Source organism: Leucoraja erinacea, chromosome 5 (genome assembly GCF_028641065.1).
Source record: "Leucoraja erinacea ecotype New England chromosome 5, Leri_hhj_1, whole genome shotgun sequence".
Classification (NCBI taxonomy): domain Eukaryota; kingdom Metazoa; phylum Chordata; class Chondrichthyes; order Rajiformes; family Rajidae; genus Leucoraja; species Leucoraja erinaceus.
In genome coordinates this window covers 74,594,486-74,611,591 of record NC_073381.1, presented here as the reverse complement: position 1 = coordinate 74,611,591, position 17,106 = coordinate 74,594,486, and the positions used below count along the sequence as shown (strand labels likewise).

At 42.3% G+C, this 17,106-nt stretch overlaps 1 protein-coding gene across 1 annotated transcript in view; it reads right to left on the bottom strand.

Annotated features, from left to right (window-relative positions):
• Positions 1 to 17,106, bottom strand: part of LOC129697414 (mitogen-activated protein kinase kinase kinase 5-like) — a 160,371-nt gene that overhangs the window by 103,425 nt on the left and 39,840 nt on the right. Inside the window, 2 exon segments of the mRNA XM_055635926.1 lie at positions 12,642 to 12,748; positions 14,843 to 15,011. Coding sequence (XP_055491901.1) covers positions 12,642 to 12,748; positions 14,843 to 15,011 — 276 coding nt within the window.

Genomic DNA, 17,106 nt, shown 5'->3' with positions numbered 1-17,106 from the left:
CATATCTGTTGTTCACGATGTGAAGTCTTATACATCGGCGACTAAACGTAGACTGGGCGATTGTTTCGCTGAACACCTTCGCCCAATCTGCCTGGACCTGCCTGATCTCCCGGTTGTCAAACATTTTAATTCCCCTTCCCATTCCCACACTGATATAGTAGCTGCCTCAAATACCTCCTCTCATGGCTTGTTCCATCTGAATGAAAAAGTTGCCCCTCAGGTTCCTATTAAATCTTTCTCCTTTAAACGTATGGTTCTTGACATGTACCTGCCTGAATGTCTTTTAAATGATTTTATTTTACCTGCCTCAACTACGTTCACAAGTTATAGGAGTAGAATTAGGCCATTCTGCCCATCGAGTCTACTCCACCATTCAATCATGGCTGATCTCTGGCTCCAAATCCCATTTTCCTACCCTTTCCCCATAACCCTTGACACGCGTTCTAATCAGGAATTTGTCTATCTCTGCCTTAAAAAATTCCACTGTCTTGGCCTCCATCGCCCTCTGTGGCAATGAGTTCCACAGATTAACTACCCTCTGACGAAAGAAGTTCCTCCTCACTTACTTTCTAAAAGAGCGCCATTTAATTCTATGGCTATGCCCTCAGTCCTAGACTCTCCCACCAGTGTAAACATCCTCTCCACATCCACTCTATCTGTGCCTTTCATTATTGTGTAAGTTTCAATGAGGCCCCCCCCTCAATCTTCCAAACTCCAGCGAGTCGAGGCCCAGTGCTGTCATACGCTCATCTTATGCTAACCCACTCTATTAAATCTTTGCTATTAAATTTTTACCCTATCACTTTAAATCTATGGTCTATAGTTTTTCATTCCACTACTCAGGGAAAAAGACTCCTTCAATTACTCCAGATTTTATACACCTCTAAAAGCAGAGAATTGTTGTAACTATTTGAGTTTGGCCTTGAAGATGATAGACGTGTTTCCCAGAGGTAAGCATTTTATAATTGCATGTATTAATTACATGCAAGAGTGCGTGGGCAGCATTTCAAAATTTGCACTTGAACGAAAGTTGGAGGTGTGGTCATACTGTTGAGAATTTATTTCTATTGATTTTGTTTTTACTTCCAATTTCAGCAGTTTATTTTATAACTAAATTAACTGCACGCTTGTGTGACCAATGTGCACCATCATTAATAATTTACACAGCTACCCAAACTCAGTAAAATGGTCATAAAGCTCAAAGTAAAAGTCCTCACAGGGAATTTACTTGAATGCTGTAACTTTGTCAATGTTTTGTCAAACGCTAACATTTCCCTTCAAAAAGGGTGGCACGGTGGTGTATCAATAGAGTCACTGCCTTACAGCACCGGAGACCCGGGTTCGATCCCGACCATGGTTGCTGTCTGTACAGAGTTTGTACATTCTACCCGTGACTTGCGTGGGTTTTCTCTGCAATCTCCCGTTTCCTCCCACACTCTAAAGATGTACAGGTTTGTAGGCTAATTGGCTTGGCAAAATTGTGAATTGTCCCTAGTGTGTACGATAGTGTTATTGTATGAGGATCGCTGGTCGGCGCGGACATGGTGGGCTGAAGGGTCTGTTTCCGCACTGTCTCTCCAAACTAAACTAAAACATTTGAGTTGGTACAACATTGCAAACCATGAGCAATATCAAAACATTTTAAGCATGCAGCTTCAATTTACTATCAATCCAATGATTACTTTCTTCAAGGAAAGACTATGATCTTCTGAAAGGACTATATAAGAGTAAGACTGTCTAGCCATTGACAAAGGTCAAATTGACATTAATTGACAAGTATAAAAAATCTGAATATGACGCATATTACAAAACAGGAAGCAAGTGGTATCGCTTTGCAACATCTGTTTTGCATGGCCAAACCAAATTCTTGAGTGTCTTATAGGTACTCAACAGAAAGACTATTACATATCTCAGTGACTTAAAACCACATGTCATCATTAGCGAGACATGAAAATAGCTGCCAATGATGCATCCAGCTAGACCTCAGCAGTGCAAATTATCAAAACTTTGGAACTGAATATCATGAGTGCCTTTACATGCTTCAGAGAAAATGAGATAACAGAATCACTGAATGGGTGCAACATGGAAGGAAGTCATTCGGCCCATTGAGTCTGGACCAGGTGTTGGTAAGGACAATGCATCTTATCTCAGTCCCCATAAACCAGCAAGTTATTTTTGTTCAGAGACATATCTTTTGAATGTAACAATTGAATTTGCCCCCCACCCTTACCCTTGGGATTGCTTCCCAAACTTTATTCCCTCACTGTGTAAAGGACACTTTTGTTTCTTTTCCCAATCACATTCAGTATGTGGCCCTAATGTCCGTGAAACCTCCAGTAATGGGAACAGTTTCTCTCTATCTACCCTGTCACCTCATGATTTTAAATCATTCTAAAAGATCTCCTTGCAAACTTCTATTCCAAAGTGAATGTCCCATGTCATCTCTTCACTTAACCAGTCTCATACTTGATATTATGTTGGCAAATCACTTTGCGCCCTCTCTAAAGCTTCACACCTTTTGAAAATCGTGGTCTCTGGAACTGGACACAATACTGGGGTTGAGGCTGATGCATGATAAAGGCTCATTATGACTTCATTGCTTTTGAACTCTTTACCTCTATTTCTACACCTCGCTTTCTCAACATGCCCCGTCACATTCAGCGGTGCAAATATCCCCAGATCTCCTCCTTCTTGTACTCCACTTAGAATTGTGCTGCTTTGCTTATATTGCCTCTTCTCATTCTTACCAACAAAATGTAACACCTCGCATTTGGTATCATTAAATGTCATCGACCACCAGTTCACCATGCAACCTGTAACACCTTGATGTATAATACTACTGTATATTGGATGCCACGGTGGCGCAACGGTAGAGTTGCTGCCTTACAGCGCCAGAGACCCGGGTTCGATCCTGACTACGAGTGCTGTCTGTACGCAGTTTGTACGTTCTCCCCATGACCTGCATAGGTTTTCTCCAGGATCTCCGGTTTCCTCCCACTCCAAAGACGTACAGGTTTGTAGGCAAATTGGCTTGGTAAAATTGTAAATCGTCCATAGTGTGTGTAGGATAGCGTTAGTGTACGGGGTTTATATGCAGTGGTTCAGTGGTTGTTTATTGTCATATATGCACACCAAAGTGAAATTCTACTGCACAACCCACAAATGCACAGTTGCTGTTTACAAAGAAAAGTTCAAAGTCTGGTCCACATTCTAGAAGCTCTGAACTGCCCCTGATCCAGGTAAATATATTAAGTCAAGCAGTGTTCAAACTACCAACTGCTGGGAATCTCTGGTGTACACTTCATAAGATTATAAGGTCATGAGATAGGAGAGGAATTAAGCCATTCGGCCTATCAAGTCTACTCTGCCATTCAATCATGGCTGATCTATCTTTCCCTCCTAACCCCATTCTCCTGCCTTCTCCCATTAACCCTCAACACCTGCTCTAATCAAGAATCTATCTATCTCTGCCTTAAATATATCCACTGACTTTGCCTCCACAGCCTTCTGTGGCAAAGAATTCCACAGATTCACCACCCTCTGACTAAATAAATTCTTCCTCATCTCCTTCCTAAAAGAACATCATTTAATTCTGAGGCTATAATGTCTAGTCCTAGTGGAAACATTCTCTCCACATCCACTCTATCCTAGCCTTTCATTATTCTGTACTTTTCAATGAGGTCCTCCAAACTCCAGCGAATACAGGCCCAGTGCCTAAAAACGCCCCTTCCAACTTTTCCCATCAAGGTGCCACCTGATAGTTTTGTCATCAGGTTTGAAGGCTTTGGGTTAAAAGAGTCTGCAGCAGCAATAGAAAATTGATTGATTAGGGTAGACAAAAAATGCTGGAGGAACTCAGCGGGTGAGGCAGCATCTATGGAGGGAAGGAAATAGGTGACATTTCAGGTCGAGAACCTTCTTCAGATTGTGTACTGTACATGATCTCTCCTGAGTTTTATCACAAATTCTCCCGAGTTTTCCCCTTGATACAAACTCGGAGAATTACGGTCTAGCCAGCTATAGGTACTCGGGGCTATTTTTTTTACTCGTGGAAATTTTTCAACATGCTGAAAAGACCTCCCAACTTACCTGATGCCCCGAGTACCTAAGGCTGGCATTACGAGCTGCTACGAAATATCTACGGACGCCTACGACGGACTCGCTACAGACATTCTCCGAGTTTGAAGCAAGGGGAAAACTTGGGAGAATTCGTGAGTAACTCGGGAAAGTGGGACGGGGGCTTAAGTTTATGCATTTTTCTGTTCTGAATTCGGGAATGTGGTGCTTCTGCAAAAGGTGAAACAACCAAAGATTGTCTTTGTCCAGATGAGGAGAATTGAACCACAACTCAAGGTCCTGTGTTGGATCCTGAACTCAGGTGCTGTCTTTGCAAAGACAGCTGTGTTTACATGTTTACCCTGTGACTGCACTGCCTGCCACCAGATACAACAGCTACACATCCCAGAGACACAGTGTTCACTGGCTTTGGTAAATCATCCTTAGTTTTAGGATAAAGTCAAAGGGATATTGGCAGGTATGAAAGAGAGTAGGTCGCAGGATACAAGGAAATAAGGAGGTATACTAATGTATAGTATAGAATAGTTTAGAATAGTACAGTATAGAATAGTATATAATTAGTGTAGAAATATACTAATGTATAGAGTATAGAAGTTGGGAGCTCATGTTGCAGTTGTATAAGACGTTGGTGTGGACGCATTTAGAGTATTGTGTTCAGTTCTGGACACCACATTTTTGGAAAGATGTTGTCAAGCTGGAAAGGATACAGAGAAGATTTACGAGGATGTTGAAACGAGACCAGGCAGGTTGAGCAAAGTCATTTTTATTCGCAGAAAAAACGGAACTAAAACTCGTGCCTGCCTTAGGTAACAAACGCTGTGAGGAGTGCTGAATAACTGGCTAAAAGCCCTCAAACGAACCCTCGCAGTCACGTGACCGTGCCGATCAATGACGAGGGTTCTGACTTCCCCACCCTACCACTAGGTACCGCTACAATGTTGCTTAGACTAGAGGGTCTGAGCTATAAGGAGAGGTTTAGCAGGCTAGGACAATTCCTTGGAGCACAGAATGAAGGATGATCTTATAGAGATGTATAAAATCATGAGAAGAATAGATCGGGTATATGCACAGAGTCTCTTGCCCAGAGTAGGTAAATCGAGGACCAGAGGGCATAGGTTTAAGGTGAAGGGGAAACGATTTAATAGGAATTTGAGGGGTAACTTTTTCACACAAAGGGTGGTGGGTGTATGGAACAAGCTGCCAGAGGAGGTATTTGAGGCAGGGACTATCGCAACGTTTAAGAAACAGTTGTATGGTTAGGACAGTTTTGGAGGGACATGGATCAAACAAGGGCAGGTGTGTCTAATGTAGATGGTACATGTTAGCCGGTGTGGGCAAGTTGGGCCGAAGGGCCTGTTTTCACACTGTATCACTCTGCGGCTCTATGACTCTGTAATAGCATTAATCCCTGGGAGTCAGTATGATATCAATGGGCAAGATTTATAATACATTATAATACATTATAATGTTATAACATTATAATGTTAATGTTATAACATTCTAAGACATCCTCATCATTTTCATCCACTGTGTTTTGCCTGGAAGCCAGCAAGCCAACCAACATGATATAGAGTCATACAGTGTGGAACCAGGCCATTTGGCCCAATTTGTCCAATCCATCTACACTAATCTACCTGCCTGTGCTTGGCCCATATCCCTCTAAAACTTTTCCTATCCATGTACCTGTCTAAATGTTTCTTAAAAGTTGCAATCGTACCTGCTTCAACTACCTCCACCAGCAGCTTGTTCCATACACTGACCATCCTTTACATAAAAAAAGTTACCCCTCAGATTCCTATTAAACTAAAGGGCCTGTCCCACAGCGATTTTTTCGGCGACTGCCGGCATAATTGACTGATGTATCAGGTCACCGAAAAAGTCGCGGCGTGATGCGGCGCGAGGACGTATTGCGCGCGGTGTTTCCTCAAGTATCGCAACATTTTTTTTGTCGCCGCTGGATTTTGAAATGTTCAAAATCTTTCGGCGACTCTTATACGTCAGTCAATGACGCCGGCAGTCGCCGAAAAAATTCACCAAGTGGGACAGGCCCTTTCGTTAACTCGGCAAACTAGCAGAAGGGGGCTAGTGTCGAGGACAATGCGTAGCAATTAGAATGGAGGAGACTGTGGTCTGATTGTGTTCAAAGATTGAAGAGGAAGAGAGAGAAAGGAAGAGGTTAAATTACATAAATCACACATTTATGACTCACGACAAACTCTTCCTCCAGAATCAATAGCAAAGGGAAGCTTTAAAGAAATAATTAGTCAATGGAATGTTGCTGAACAAGCCCAGGTCTGTAAATGCATGATCACTTAGGCACTCTAATATGCAGCTATCTTTAGTTTGTTATTTACATTTGATCTTTTAAAGGACGTGACTTTTTTTAAATATTATTTTTAATATTATTTTTACATTGTACATCATTGGCTGATTAAGTTTTACTTATACAATATAATCAACAAACAGGGGGCTTATCAGGCATCGTTCTATCTTCCAAAGATTAATATTTTGATGTAGTTTTACTTTTAAACTTAAGCTGTTGAAGGGTCAGAAATTGTTCACAGATCAAGATATTGAAAATTTGCAGAGTTTCTGTGGAGATGATTAGCTAATGCTATTAGCCAATGGAAAATTAAGCAAGTTCTAGACTTAGTCCTGCAAGAATGAAAAAAAAAAGAAAACACAAATGGAAGAGGAAGAACAGCATTATGCTAAGACTTATGAAGAGTGTGAGAAGCTTAGTGTAAGCTATAGATTCAGATTCAGATTCAATTTTAATTGTCATTGTCAGTGTACAGTACAGAGACAACGAAATGCATTCCAATGCATAGAACGGTAGAGTTTAGAGATACGGCGTGGAAACAGACCCTTCGGCCTACCGAGTCCACATCGACCAGCGATCACCCCGTACATTAGCACTATCCTACACACTAGATACAATTTACAATTTACAGAAATCAATTAACCTACAAAACCTGCCCCTCGTTGAAGTGCGGGAGGAAACCGGAGCACCCAGAGGAAACCCAAGCGCTCACAGGGAGAATAAACAAACTCGGGAGAGACAGCTTGTGTGGTCAAGATGGAACCCAGGCCTTTAGTACTGTGAGGCAGCAACTCTACCACTGCACCACTTTGCCGCACAAATATGATTCCATTAGGATATTGGTCTGCTAATGTGCTACAAAAACGTACTAATGCTTTATAACAGAAGTACCACCCTTCAGAATGCCAGTACTGACAAAAGTGAGATGTGTAAAAGGAGATTGCATTTAATACCGCAGTTGGGATAGATGTCACTCAAGTCAAGTCAAATCTATTGTCAAATGCATAAGCACTGTGATGTACACGTACAATGACAATCGTATTTTTAGCAGCATCACAGGCACACAGAATCAGACAACACACAAAACACAAATTAAACATAAATTACACAAATACTGAATGACAGAGAAAAGAACAAAGACCGTGCAAAAAAACAAGACGTTAATGCCAAGTACAATTATAAAACAAGTCCATGATAAGGGAAGAAGTGGTTGACGTGTTCACTTGCCAAAGTAGGATGAGGGCAGGTGGGTTCAAGAACCTGATTGTTGTAGGAAAGTAGCTGTTCCTAATCCTGGTGATCTGGTGGTGTGCTACTTCAGGCATCCGTACCTCCTTCCCAAAGATAGCAGCAAGAAAAGGGCATGGCCTAGATAAAGGGGATCCTTATAGAAAGATGCCACCTTCCTGGAGCAGTGCCTCAGGTGGATGCTTTTGATGGTGGGGCGAGCTTTGCGTGTGATGTATGGGCTGAGTCCCCAAATCTCTGTGGCCGCTTGTGATCTATGCATTGGAATTGCTGTACCAGGACGTGATGCAGCCAGCCAGGATACTTGCTACAGTGCATCTGTAGAAATTTGTTAGAGTATTCGGTGGCATATCAAATCTCTAAACCTCTAAGAAACTAGAGATGCAAGCATGCCTTTTTCATGATTGCATCTATTTAGTTTAGTTTAGAGATACAGCAGGGAAACAGTCACTTCGGTCCACCGTGTCTGCGTGGACCAGCGATTCTACACCCACTCCGGACAATTTACACTTATACCAAGTCAATTATCCTACATACCTGTACGTCTTTGGAGTGTGGGAGGAAACAGAAGATCTTGGAGAAAACCCATGCAAGTCGCGGGGAGAACGTACAAACTCCATGCAGACAGCACCCATAGTTAGGATCAAATTCTGGTCTCTAGTGCTGCATTCGCTGTAAGGCAGCAACTCTACCGCTGCGCCACCGTGTTGCTCGGGGCACGGCGGTAGAGTTGCTGGGCACAGGCTTAGTCATCTGAGATGTTAATGCCTAGGAATTTGAAGCTGCTAACTCTATCTGCCATCGACCCACCAATTCAAACTAATGCAAGAGTATGGATAGGTATTAGATCTTCTAGATGTTTCACACAGAAGTAAATTACTGCAGGAAGCAAGGGGGGCAACTGATCAGTGTAAGCTGGAGCAAATGTCATGAACATTAACATAAATAATGATATAAATGAATTGCCATGTATCATGTCAAGCAACATCCGTGGAGACCTTTCATCATAACTCAGTTCACATCCAAATCATCAACCTCCTTTCTATCTCCACAGTTACTGCCTGGTCTGCTGAGTTTCTAACATTTCTATTTAAGATACCTAGCATCTTTAATATTTTTACATTTGCATCCCTGCCTATTCATTTCAAATGAGGATGAAAAATGAAGTGCAGTTAATTTTTAGTGTATGATATTGAAATTCACTTGTCGGTGTTTCAATCCCGTTGTTTCTTGCAAGTAATATTTGTGAAATAACAAAGGGGTTAAATTAATTTAAAGGTAACCAGGTGATTACATATCTAATATTGGCACTGGTGATTACTTTTTAACTTCTGTTTTGCTTCATTTAAAAATTGATCAAAATAGTCTAGATAGTTGGGGCAGCTATTTAGGAATGAAATGAGGAGAATTCTCTCCATTCAATGTGTGGTAAATTTTTGGAGCTCTCTACCTCAGCAGTCACTGATTTCTTGCAAAATTGAGATTGGCAGGAAAATGACGCTGAGGTAGAGGGATCACATATGATCTTGCTGAATGGACTAATCTCCTGATTAAAACTCAACAGCATTCAGCAGTCAACACTCTGGGTGGCACAGCAGGAGAGCTGCTGCCTCACAGCGCCAAAGACCTGGGTTCGATCCTGACAACGGGTGCTGTCTGTACAGAGTTTGCATGTTCTCCCTGTGACCGCGTGGGATTTTTCCGGGTGCTCCGGTTTCCTCTGACATTCCAAAGACGTGCAGGTTTGTAGGTTAATTGGCTTCTGTACAATTGTCTCTGGTGCTCAGGGTGATCAGTACGGACTCGGTGGGCCGAAGAGCCTGTTTTCACGCTGTATCTCTAAACTAAAAAAACTAAACTAATGCCAAGTACTGGAAAGGTTACTGGCACCATGTTACGGGGATAGTTTTCTGAAATAAAACAGTTGTGAAATCGAATACTCACAGCCTGAAATGTTCTATTTGGGGCACCTAGCCTTGAAATATTTCGACCCAAATTAACACTGGCATCATAAATCAGCATAGCGGTATCAGATTACAGGAAACATCCAACAATTCATTCAGCGCTGGATAAATATCTCGGTGATGTTCACTTACTGAGAAAGCCAAGATTATTCATACACGGATGTGTCGGCACAAGAGATGTGCTGACTCTCCCTAATTAAACTAAATTCAACAGTAAAACACGATATGAATAAAACAATTGCTGTAATACGGGATAAAATACTGTGCTGAAGTTTCAAACTAAATCATAATCAAACATTATCCTCCCAGTGTGTAGCATCAGTCATCAGACGACTTGTGCTTCACGATCACATTGGCCAGTCTCCAGTAGAATTCGATACATTAGTTTAAATGAATCCTGCAGCTTTACTGCTGTTGCTCTTGACTCAGTTCTTGTATCACAAGATATGAATCACAAAAGGCTATTAGGCAAAAAAAACAATAGAATCATTTTTAGGTTTCTGTTTTATTATTGTCACATGTACTGAGACACCGTAGAAAACTTTGTTTTGCATGCTATCCAACCAAATCAGATAATGCCATACGTAAATACAATCCAGCCTAATGGGTAGAACAAAGGGAAAGAAACAGAGAGTAGATATAGAGTCTACACAGGGATAGGTAAAATATGCGACTAGAAGGAGGATTTATGTAAACTTTCATGAAAAGATAACTATGTCATCGGGTGGCGTCTCGAGCGGCAGTCTCGCCAGCAGCCCATCTGTCCTTTCGACTTTTTGTTGTTGTTTTTAGTACGTCTAAATCAGTGGTTCCCAACGTGGGGCGTACGCCCCACAGGGGGGCAATTTGATTTTTAAGGGGGGGGCAATTGAGCGTGACTGAGGAGGTCTGGGTCCAAATTTTCGATTTTTATTTTTTTGGATTTTCCATCAGGTAAACATATGTAGTTTATGTTTCAGATGTTATTTTGAGTAAATAATTTTTTATGGGCAAAAAAGGTCTTTATTGGGCAGTTATTACATAATCACCGCGCCATCGCTCTTCATGCACGCTTGTTTAAACCAAGCTATTGGCGTTTTAAGCTTCTTCAGCTGAAACGGAGTTCACTTTTTAAATGATAAGAATTATATATCACCACATGGCCCCCCCATCCATGAATCCATGAATCATCAGGATTTTAGAGGTGATTAGGTGGGGCATGGCCAAAAAAAGGTTGGGAACCACTGATCTAAATGAATGATTTAATGTTTCTCGGTATATCTTACGTGGAGGGTGGTGGGGGGTAATAGGGGGAAGCCGTTTTCAGTCACTTACCTCGACAGAGATGCGACTTTTCTCCTTGTCGCTTCTTCGACCCCCCCCCACCCCCCTCCGCAGCCTAACAACTGGTTTGGTGCGGCCTTTCCAGACCAGAGACGGACCTGGAGCTTCAGCAGCAGGCGCGGTGCGGACATACCATCGTAGAGCCCGGGATCCTTTGCCGAGTGTCGCCAGTGTTGGAGCTTCGACCGCGGGGGCCTGCTGACTGCAGCGGTCTTCGGAGCTTCTAGCCGCGGGCGCGGCTCAGACTTACCATCATGGAGCCTTGGATCCCTTGCCGGGGATCGCCAGAAGAAGTGCTCCGACCGCTGGCCCGTGGTCTTTAACATCATGAAGCCGCGGTCTCTGGTAAGAATCGGCCGATTCGGGAACCAAGCCACGGAGTGTGCTCTGATCCGTCCCAACGTCGGAGTTTCGATCATCCCGACGAAAGGGCTTATACATCGGGCCGTCCGTAGTGGCGACTGCGGAGGATTCAAAGCCCCGACCACAGATGAACAAAGGAGGAAGATTGACTGAACTTTATCGCCTTCCATCACAATGAGGAATGCTGATTCCACTGTGATGGATGTTTATGTTAAACTCTATCGGGTGCTGTGTTCATTTTACTTGTATGGCTGTATGGTAACTCAATTGGTGCATGTGACAATAAATGTGAGCGGGAATTGAACTATGTCCTAGTTACAGAGAATATATCACCGGGATGAGATCAAGATGCAAAGTGTAACATCACAAGGACAGATTGTATAGACTACACTGGGACCACAACAATGTTAAACAATTGTACTTATTTAGAGCAGGAATACCTAAATTGCAGCACATCCCGGTCTGAGCCCAGTGAGGGGACCTCAAATATTTCACTCTGCATAACCTACAAGGGATTATGCATGGTAGAATAACTAGTCATTTGGCCTATCTGTACTGTATCCCCTTGATGTTTCTACATCCTCCTCAAACTTTCATGCTGCCACCCGGCTTTGTAGCATCAGCAATTGTGAATAGATTGTGCTTGGTGCTCTTATCCAAGGCATTGATATTGCCAAAGATAGAGACCAAGTTCTGGAGTAACTCAGCGGGCCAGGCAGCATCTCTGTAGGTAAAGGATAGGTGACGTTTCAGGTTGGGACCCTTCTTCTTCAGACAGTCTCAAGAAGGGTCCCAACCTGATACGTCATCTATCCTTTCCCTCCAGAGATGCTGACTGACCCCGCTGAGTTACTCCAGCACTTTGTGTCTATCTTTGGGATTAAAACAAAGCATCTGCAGTTCAATGTTTCTACATTTTTATTGCTGTTAATCGAAACAGATCCACGTAGCTTAAATCGTTAATAGTTACTTACTCACTTTAAAGTATGTTTTCACAGGACATCTTAAAAGACGCAGAAATCTTGAAATGTACTCTCACAAGATTTCCAAGATAGTTCTTTTATTATCATTCTATTGCAGAGAAGCACAATGCTTTCCTTTCACTGGTTTGTCTGCTCTACCGGCAAGTACACTGTATAAGATCTACGGTGCAGTGAAAGACTGAGAAAACATTCTTTGAATGACAAATTACCACCTATCGGCAGAGAAGGTCACTATCAAATAAAAAATGAACAGTTCCTATAAAACTAAAACTAATGAGAATTCAGTAACAAACTCCTTTAAAAATATAATCTCCTTGAAATCACAGAGCTATGTTAGCAAGTTTTAAAGGTTTGCCTTACCGATTTAGCGCAAAGGCATAATGAAACTTGATGTGAAGATTGTCCACCAGATCACAGGTTGGAAGTCTTTCCAAAGTCTCCACCAATGTTACAATGGCATCATAGTCCTTATGGAGAGAAAATCAGATGCAAAGCTAATATAATATTATATTAGTGGCTCAGTGCATTGTGATATTACAAATGCAAGCTTTTAGACTGAAGGTTATAGCATTTAGTATATAGTGTGTAGTATGTAGTATTTAGTATATAGTATTTATAGTCATTTATAGTATATCTGTATCAAGAACTCGATCGCAGTCATCAGTAAAGCTCATACCTGTGACCAGTGAAATGCAACCTGCAAGTGTGTAACCTCAACCGTGCCCACAGAATTGTAATAGATTACTTCCCCATTGTCACCCAAATACTATTTCTCTTTTTGCATCACATTCATTTCGCCTCGTTGAAGCAGAAAATGCTTGGGCAGCAGGGTGGCGCAGCAGTAGAGCTACAGTAGTGCGCCGGTGACCCGGGTTCGATCCTGGACAAGGGTGCTGTCTGTACGGAGTTTGTACGTTCTCCCCGTAACCTGCGTGGGTTTTCTGTGAGATCTTCGGTTTCCTCACACACTTCAAAGGCGCACAGGTTTGTAGGTTAATTGGCTTGGTATAAATGTAAAATTGTCCCTGGTGTGATTAGGGTAGAGTTAATGTGCGGGGATGGCTGGTCGGTGCGGTCTCGGTGTGTCAAAAGGCCCGTTTCCACGCTGTATCTCTAAACTAAACTAAACATCAAGTCAAAATTACTTTGGGAAAAGGTACTGGAGTGTACTTTCTGCTACAGTAGTTTGGGCTCTAATATTTCACGCACCTCCTGTTTAAATCGTTCTTCATCTGGAGTATATAATGCTAAGCTATTAATTTAAAATAAAAGACGTTTTAAAAGCAGATTGGTTATGTTCCTTTACAGAAATATCTAGCTGTTTTTGTGTCTATTTTTTCTGGGAACTTCTTCTCTTGCAGAGAAATATTAGAACGTCAAATGACAAGGGGGATATGACTTTGAGGTAAAAGGGGCAACATTTAAAGGAGATTTGCGGGGCAAGTTATTTTCAGGAGAGCAATGGGTGCCTGAAACATGCTGCCAAGGGTGGCGGTGAGAGCAAATACGATAGGGGCATTTAAGAGGCTTTCAGATAGGCACATGGATATTCAAGGAATGGAAGTATATGGATCGTGCAGGCAAAGGGGGATTAGTTTAACTTGCATCATGTTGGGCATGGACATTGTGGGCTGAAGGGCCTGTTCCTGTGCTGTACTGTTCTATGTTCCATGTTCCATATTCCATGATGTTGCTCCCTGCCAACCTGTTCTTTGTAATTCATTGAGATTATGGCTGATCCATAATCCCACTCCTATTTCCCATTGCGTCGGGGGCACCACTGTGCACAGCTGGTAAAGCTGCTACCTCATAACGCCAGTGACATGTACAGCACAGGAACAGGCCCTTTCATCCCACAATGTCCATGCCCAACATCATGCTAGTTAAACTAATCCCCTCTGCCTGCACAAAGTCCATATCCTTGCATATCCATGTGCCTATCAAAAAGCCTCTTAAATTTGCATTGTCAGGAGTCACAATATGTGTTTCAGCCAGTTGTTTCTCTCAATCAGAAGTCACTGGCTGCCAGACAGTAGTGAGACACCACACCGGAAGCTGTACTCTCCCATGTTGTTCAAGAAGGAACTGCAGATGCTGGAAAATCAAAGGTAAACAAAACCTGAAGCTCAGCGGGTACTCTGGAGCCCAGGCGACTGGTTTCCAGACTGGTCAAGTAGATAATAGACAAGGTTTTCCTTTCCATAGACTGCTCCTATTTACAATTTTGTTTTTTCTCCTGGTTTTGGTGTAAGGTAAAACACATTCAGATGTAAAACAATTTTCTTTCAGACAAGGTTGTGGAGCTTATTTATAATGCAGCAAATGCTCATGAAAGTCTGATTTTATTGAAAAGTATTTGAAAGTATTGCCTTAGATATTAAGATCATAAGCTCTAGGAGCAGAATGAGGCCATTCGGCCCATCAAGTCTACTCCGCCATTCAATCATGGCTGATCTATCTTTCCCTCTCAACCCCATTCCCTTGCCTACTCCCCACAACCCCCTGACACCTGAAAGATAAATGGCCATGAAAAGTTGGTGTATTCCTTGCATAATATGTACCTGAATATCACGGTAGGAGATAAGCAAATTAATGATAATGTCAGCAGAGAGAACTTCAACATTGTCCAGGCGTTTCCTTATTCTTCCAAGCTCGGCAGCCAATTCTTTACCACAGTAAAGCTCACGGGCCTTCCGGATGTCATTCAAGATGGTTTCCCTGAAGTACTGACTGTAAATCACAAGCAGACAATGATCATTTTGGGTGGCAATTCTTTCACTTGCTTGTCGTTTGAAGATATCCTCACATTTCAACATTGACTTCCAAATGTCATACACGATAAAAAACTATGATGAACAGATTTTTAATCTAAACATTGAAACACATTTCCCGTTCAAGACATTTAGATGGGCATTTTCCTGAGTAGATGTTGCTCCAAGCAAAGTATATCCACAACCATTCATTATCAAACTGCAGTTAATGTGACAGAATGAATGTGCCTGCTAAGCTGCAGCAAGTAAGTATTTCATTTTCCAGTTCATATCTGGTGCTTATGACAAATAAACACACTTGACATTTGAACAGCATGCAGGTTCACAGAACAGTGAAAATGGAGGATTAATGATTAACAATGCCTGTGCTGAACATGATGTGAGAGCAGGTATTGGGGTGGGGTAATTCTGGGACGCAAGAACTAACTGTTGAGCCTACCTGAGATGTTGTGGGCCTAACTCAATGAAACACTCATGAAAGACGATGCCCACTTGATAGCTCCAATGATACACTGGCATCTACATGCCTAGTTTTTGCTGTCTCAGAGTTTTACCGTGTGAAGGTATTTTAGATTCCTCGCTTCACCAGCACGTGGCATGTGTCATAATGCTGTGTTTACAACCCTAGATGTTGTGAGTTTTTATCCTAATACCTAATTCCCTAAATTCTCTTTACAGGATCTCATCTCCCTTTCTATCCAAGTTATTGGTACCAGTAGGTACGACCTCTGGCTGCTTGCTCTCCCCTCTGTGGGCACTGGGACATCCTTGACCCTGGTACCATGAGGCAACACACCCCTGGCTATAGAGTCATCTATCACTGTTGCGCTCCTCAGATTTAGCTCTGGTGTGTTATTCAACGGAGCAGACATATGGCCACTGTCCTGTCTGCAGCTACTATTTGCCCCCAAGAGGCCATCAGCCACAATAGTATCCCCTACTGTTTATGAAGGAACTGCATAGAAACATAGAAAATAGGTGCAGGAGGAGGCCATTTAGCCCTTCGAGTCAGCACCACCATTCATTGTGATCATGGCTGATCGTCCCCAATCAATAACTCGTGCCTGCCTTCTCCCCATATCCCTTGATTCCACCAGCCCCTAGAGCTCTATCTAACTCTCTCTTAAATCCATCCAGTGATTTGATCTCCACTGCCCTCTGTGGCAGGGAATTCCACAAATTCACAACTGCTGGTTTACAACGAAGATAGACACAAAATGTTGGAGTAACTCAGAGGGACATGTAGCATCTCTGGAGAGAAGAAATGGATGATGTTTTGGTTTGAAACCCTTCTTCAGGCTGAAGAAGCTTCTCGACCCGAAACGTCATCTATTCCTTCTCTCTAGAGATGCTGGTTGTCCCGCTGAGTTAATCCAGTGTCTATCCAAAACTGTTTCCTTGTTTGACAGAGAGAGAGATAGCCACAGGAGAATCCTGTACTACCTGCCTGACCACCTCCCTTAAACTACTGCCTCTAATCCTCTGATGTTTGATGAAGATCTTTTGCAATTTGTGGCTGACGTGCTGATACTTTCTGCAGCTTTGATGTAACACCGCTCACGGTGTCTTAAATGTCAACATATTTCATCTGTAAAAAAAATGTCAGATAGATCGCAGCTAAATTAAGGGAGATAATGGCAACATTTCAGTTACGGGAAGGGTGTTTCAGTGGGGACATAATCTCCTTTTTGAAAAAGGATCCTGTAACTAACCAGCATGAGTCCTTTAATAGCGCAGTGAAATATAACCTGTTTTGTTCTTTATTCCTGCTGGGAGCAAAGGTAGTTTCAAACAGGGCCGGCCCTAGGCCGATTGGACCGATTTTTCCGAATTGAACCCCTCGCCCAAGAGCGGCCCAGCGTTAATTTTCCATATTTCATATGGAAATACAAATTAGCTTTGTTAAATAAAGTTTTAAAAAAAAACATTCGCCATACGGATTGTTTTACAAAACTTACATGGTTTTGTACATGGAATACAAGCGCTGTACGGCTATCAGACACAAACGATGTGTTAACGACTGTAGCACTTGTGTTAACAAGTAGATATCCAAT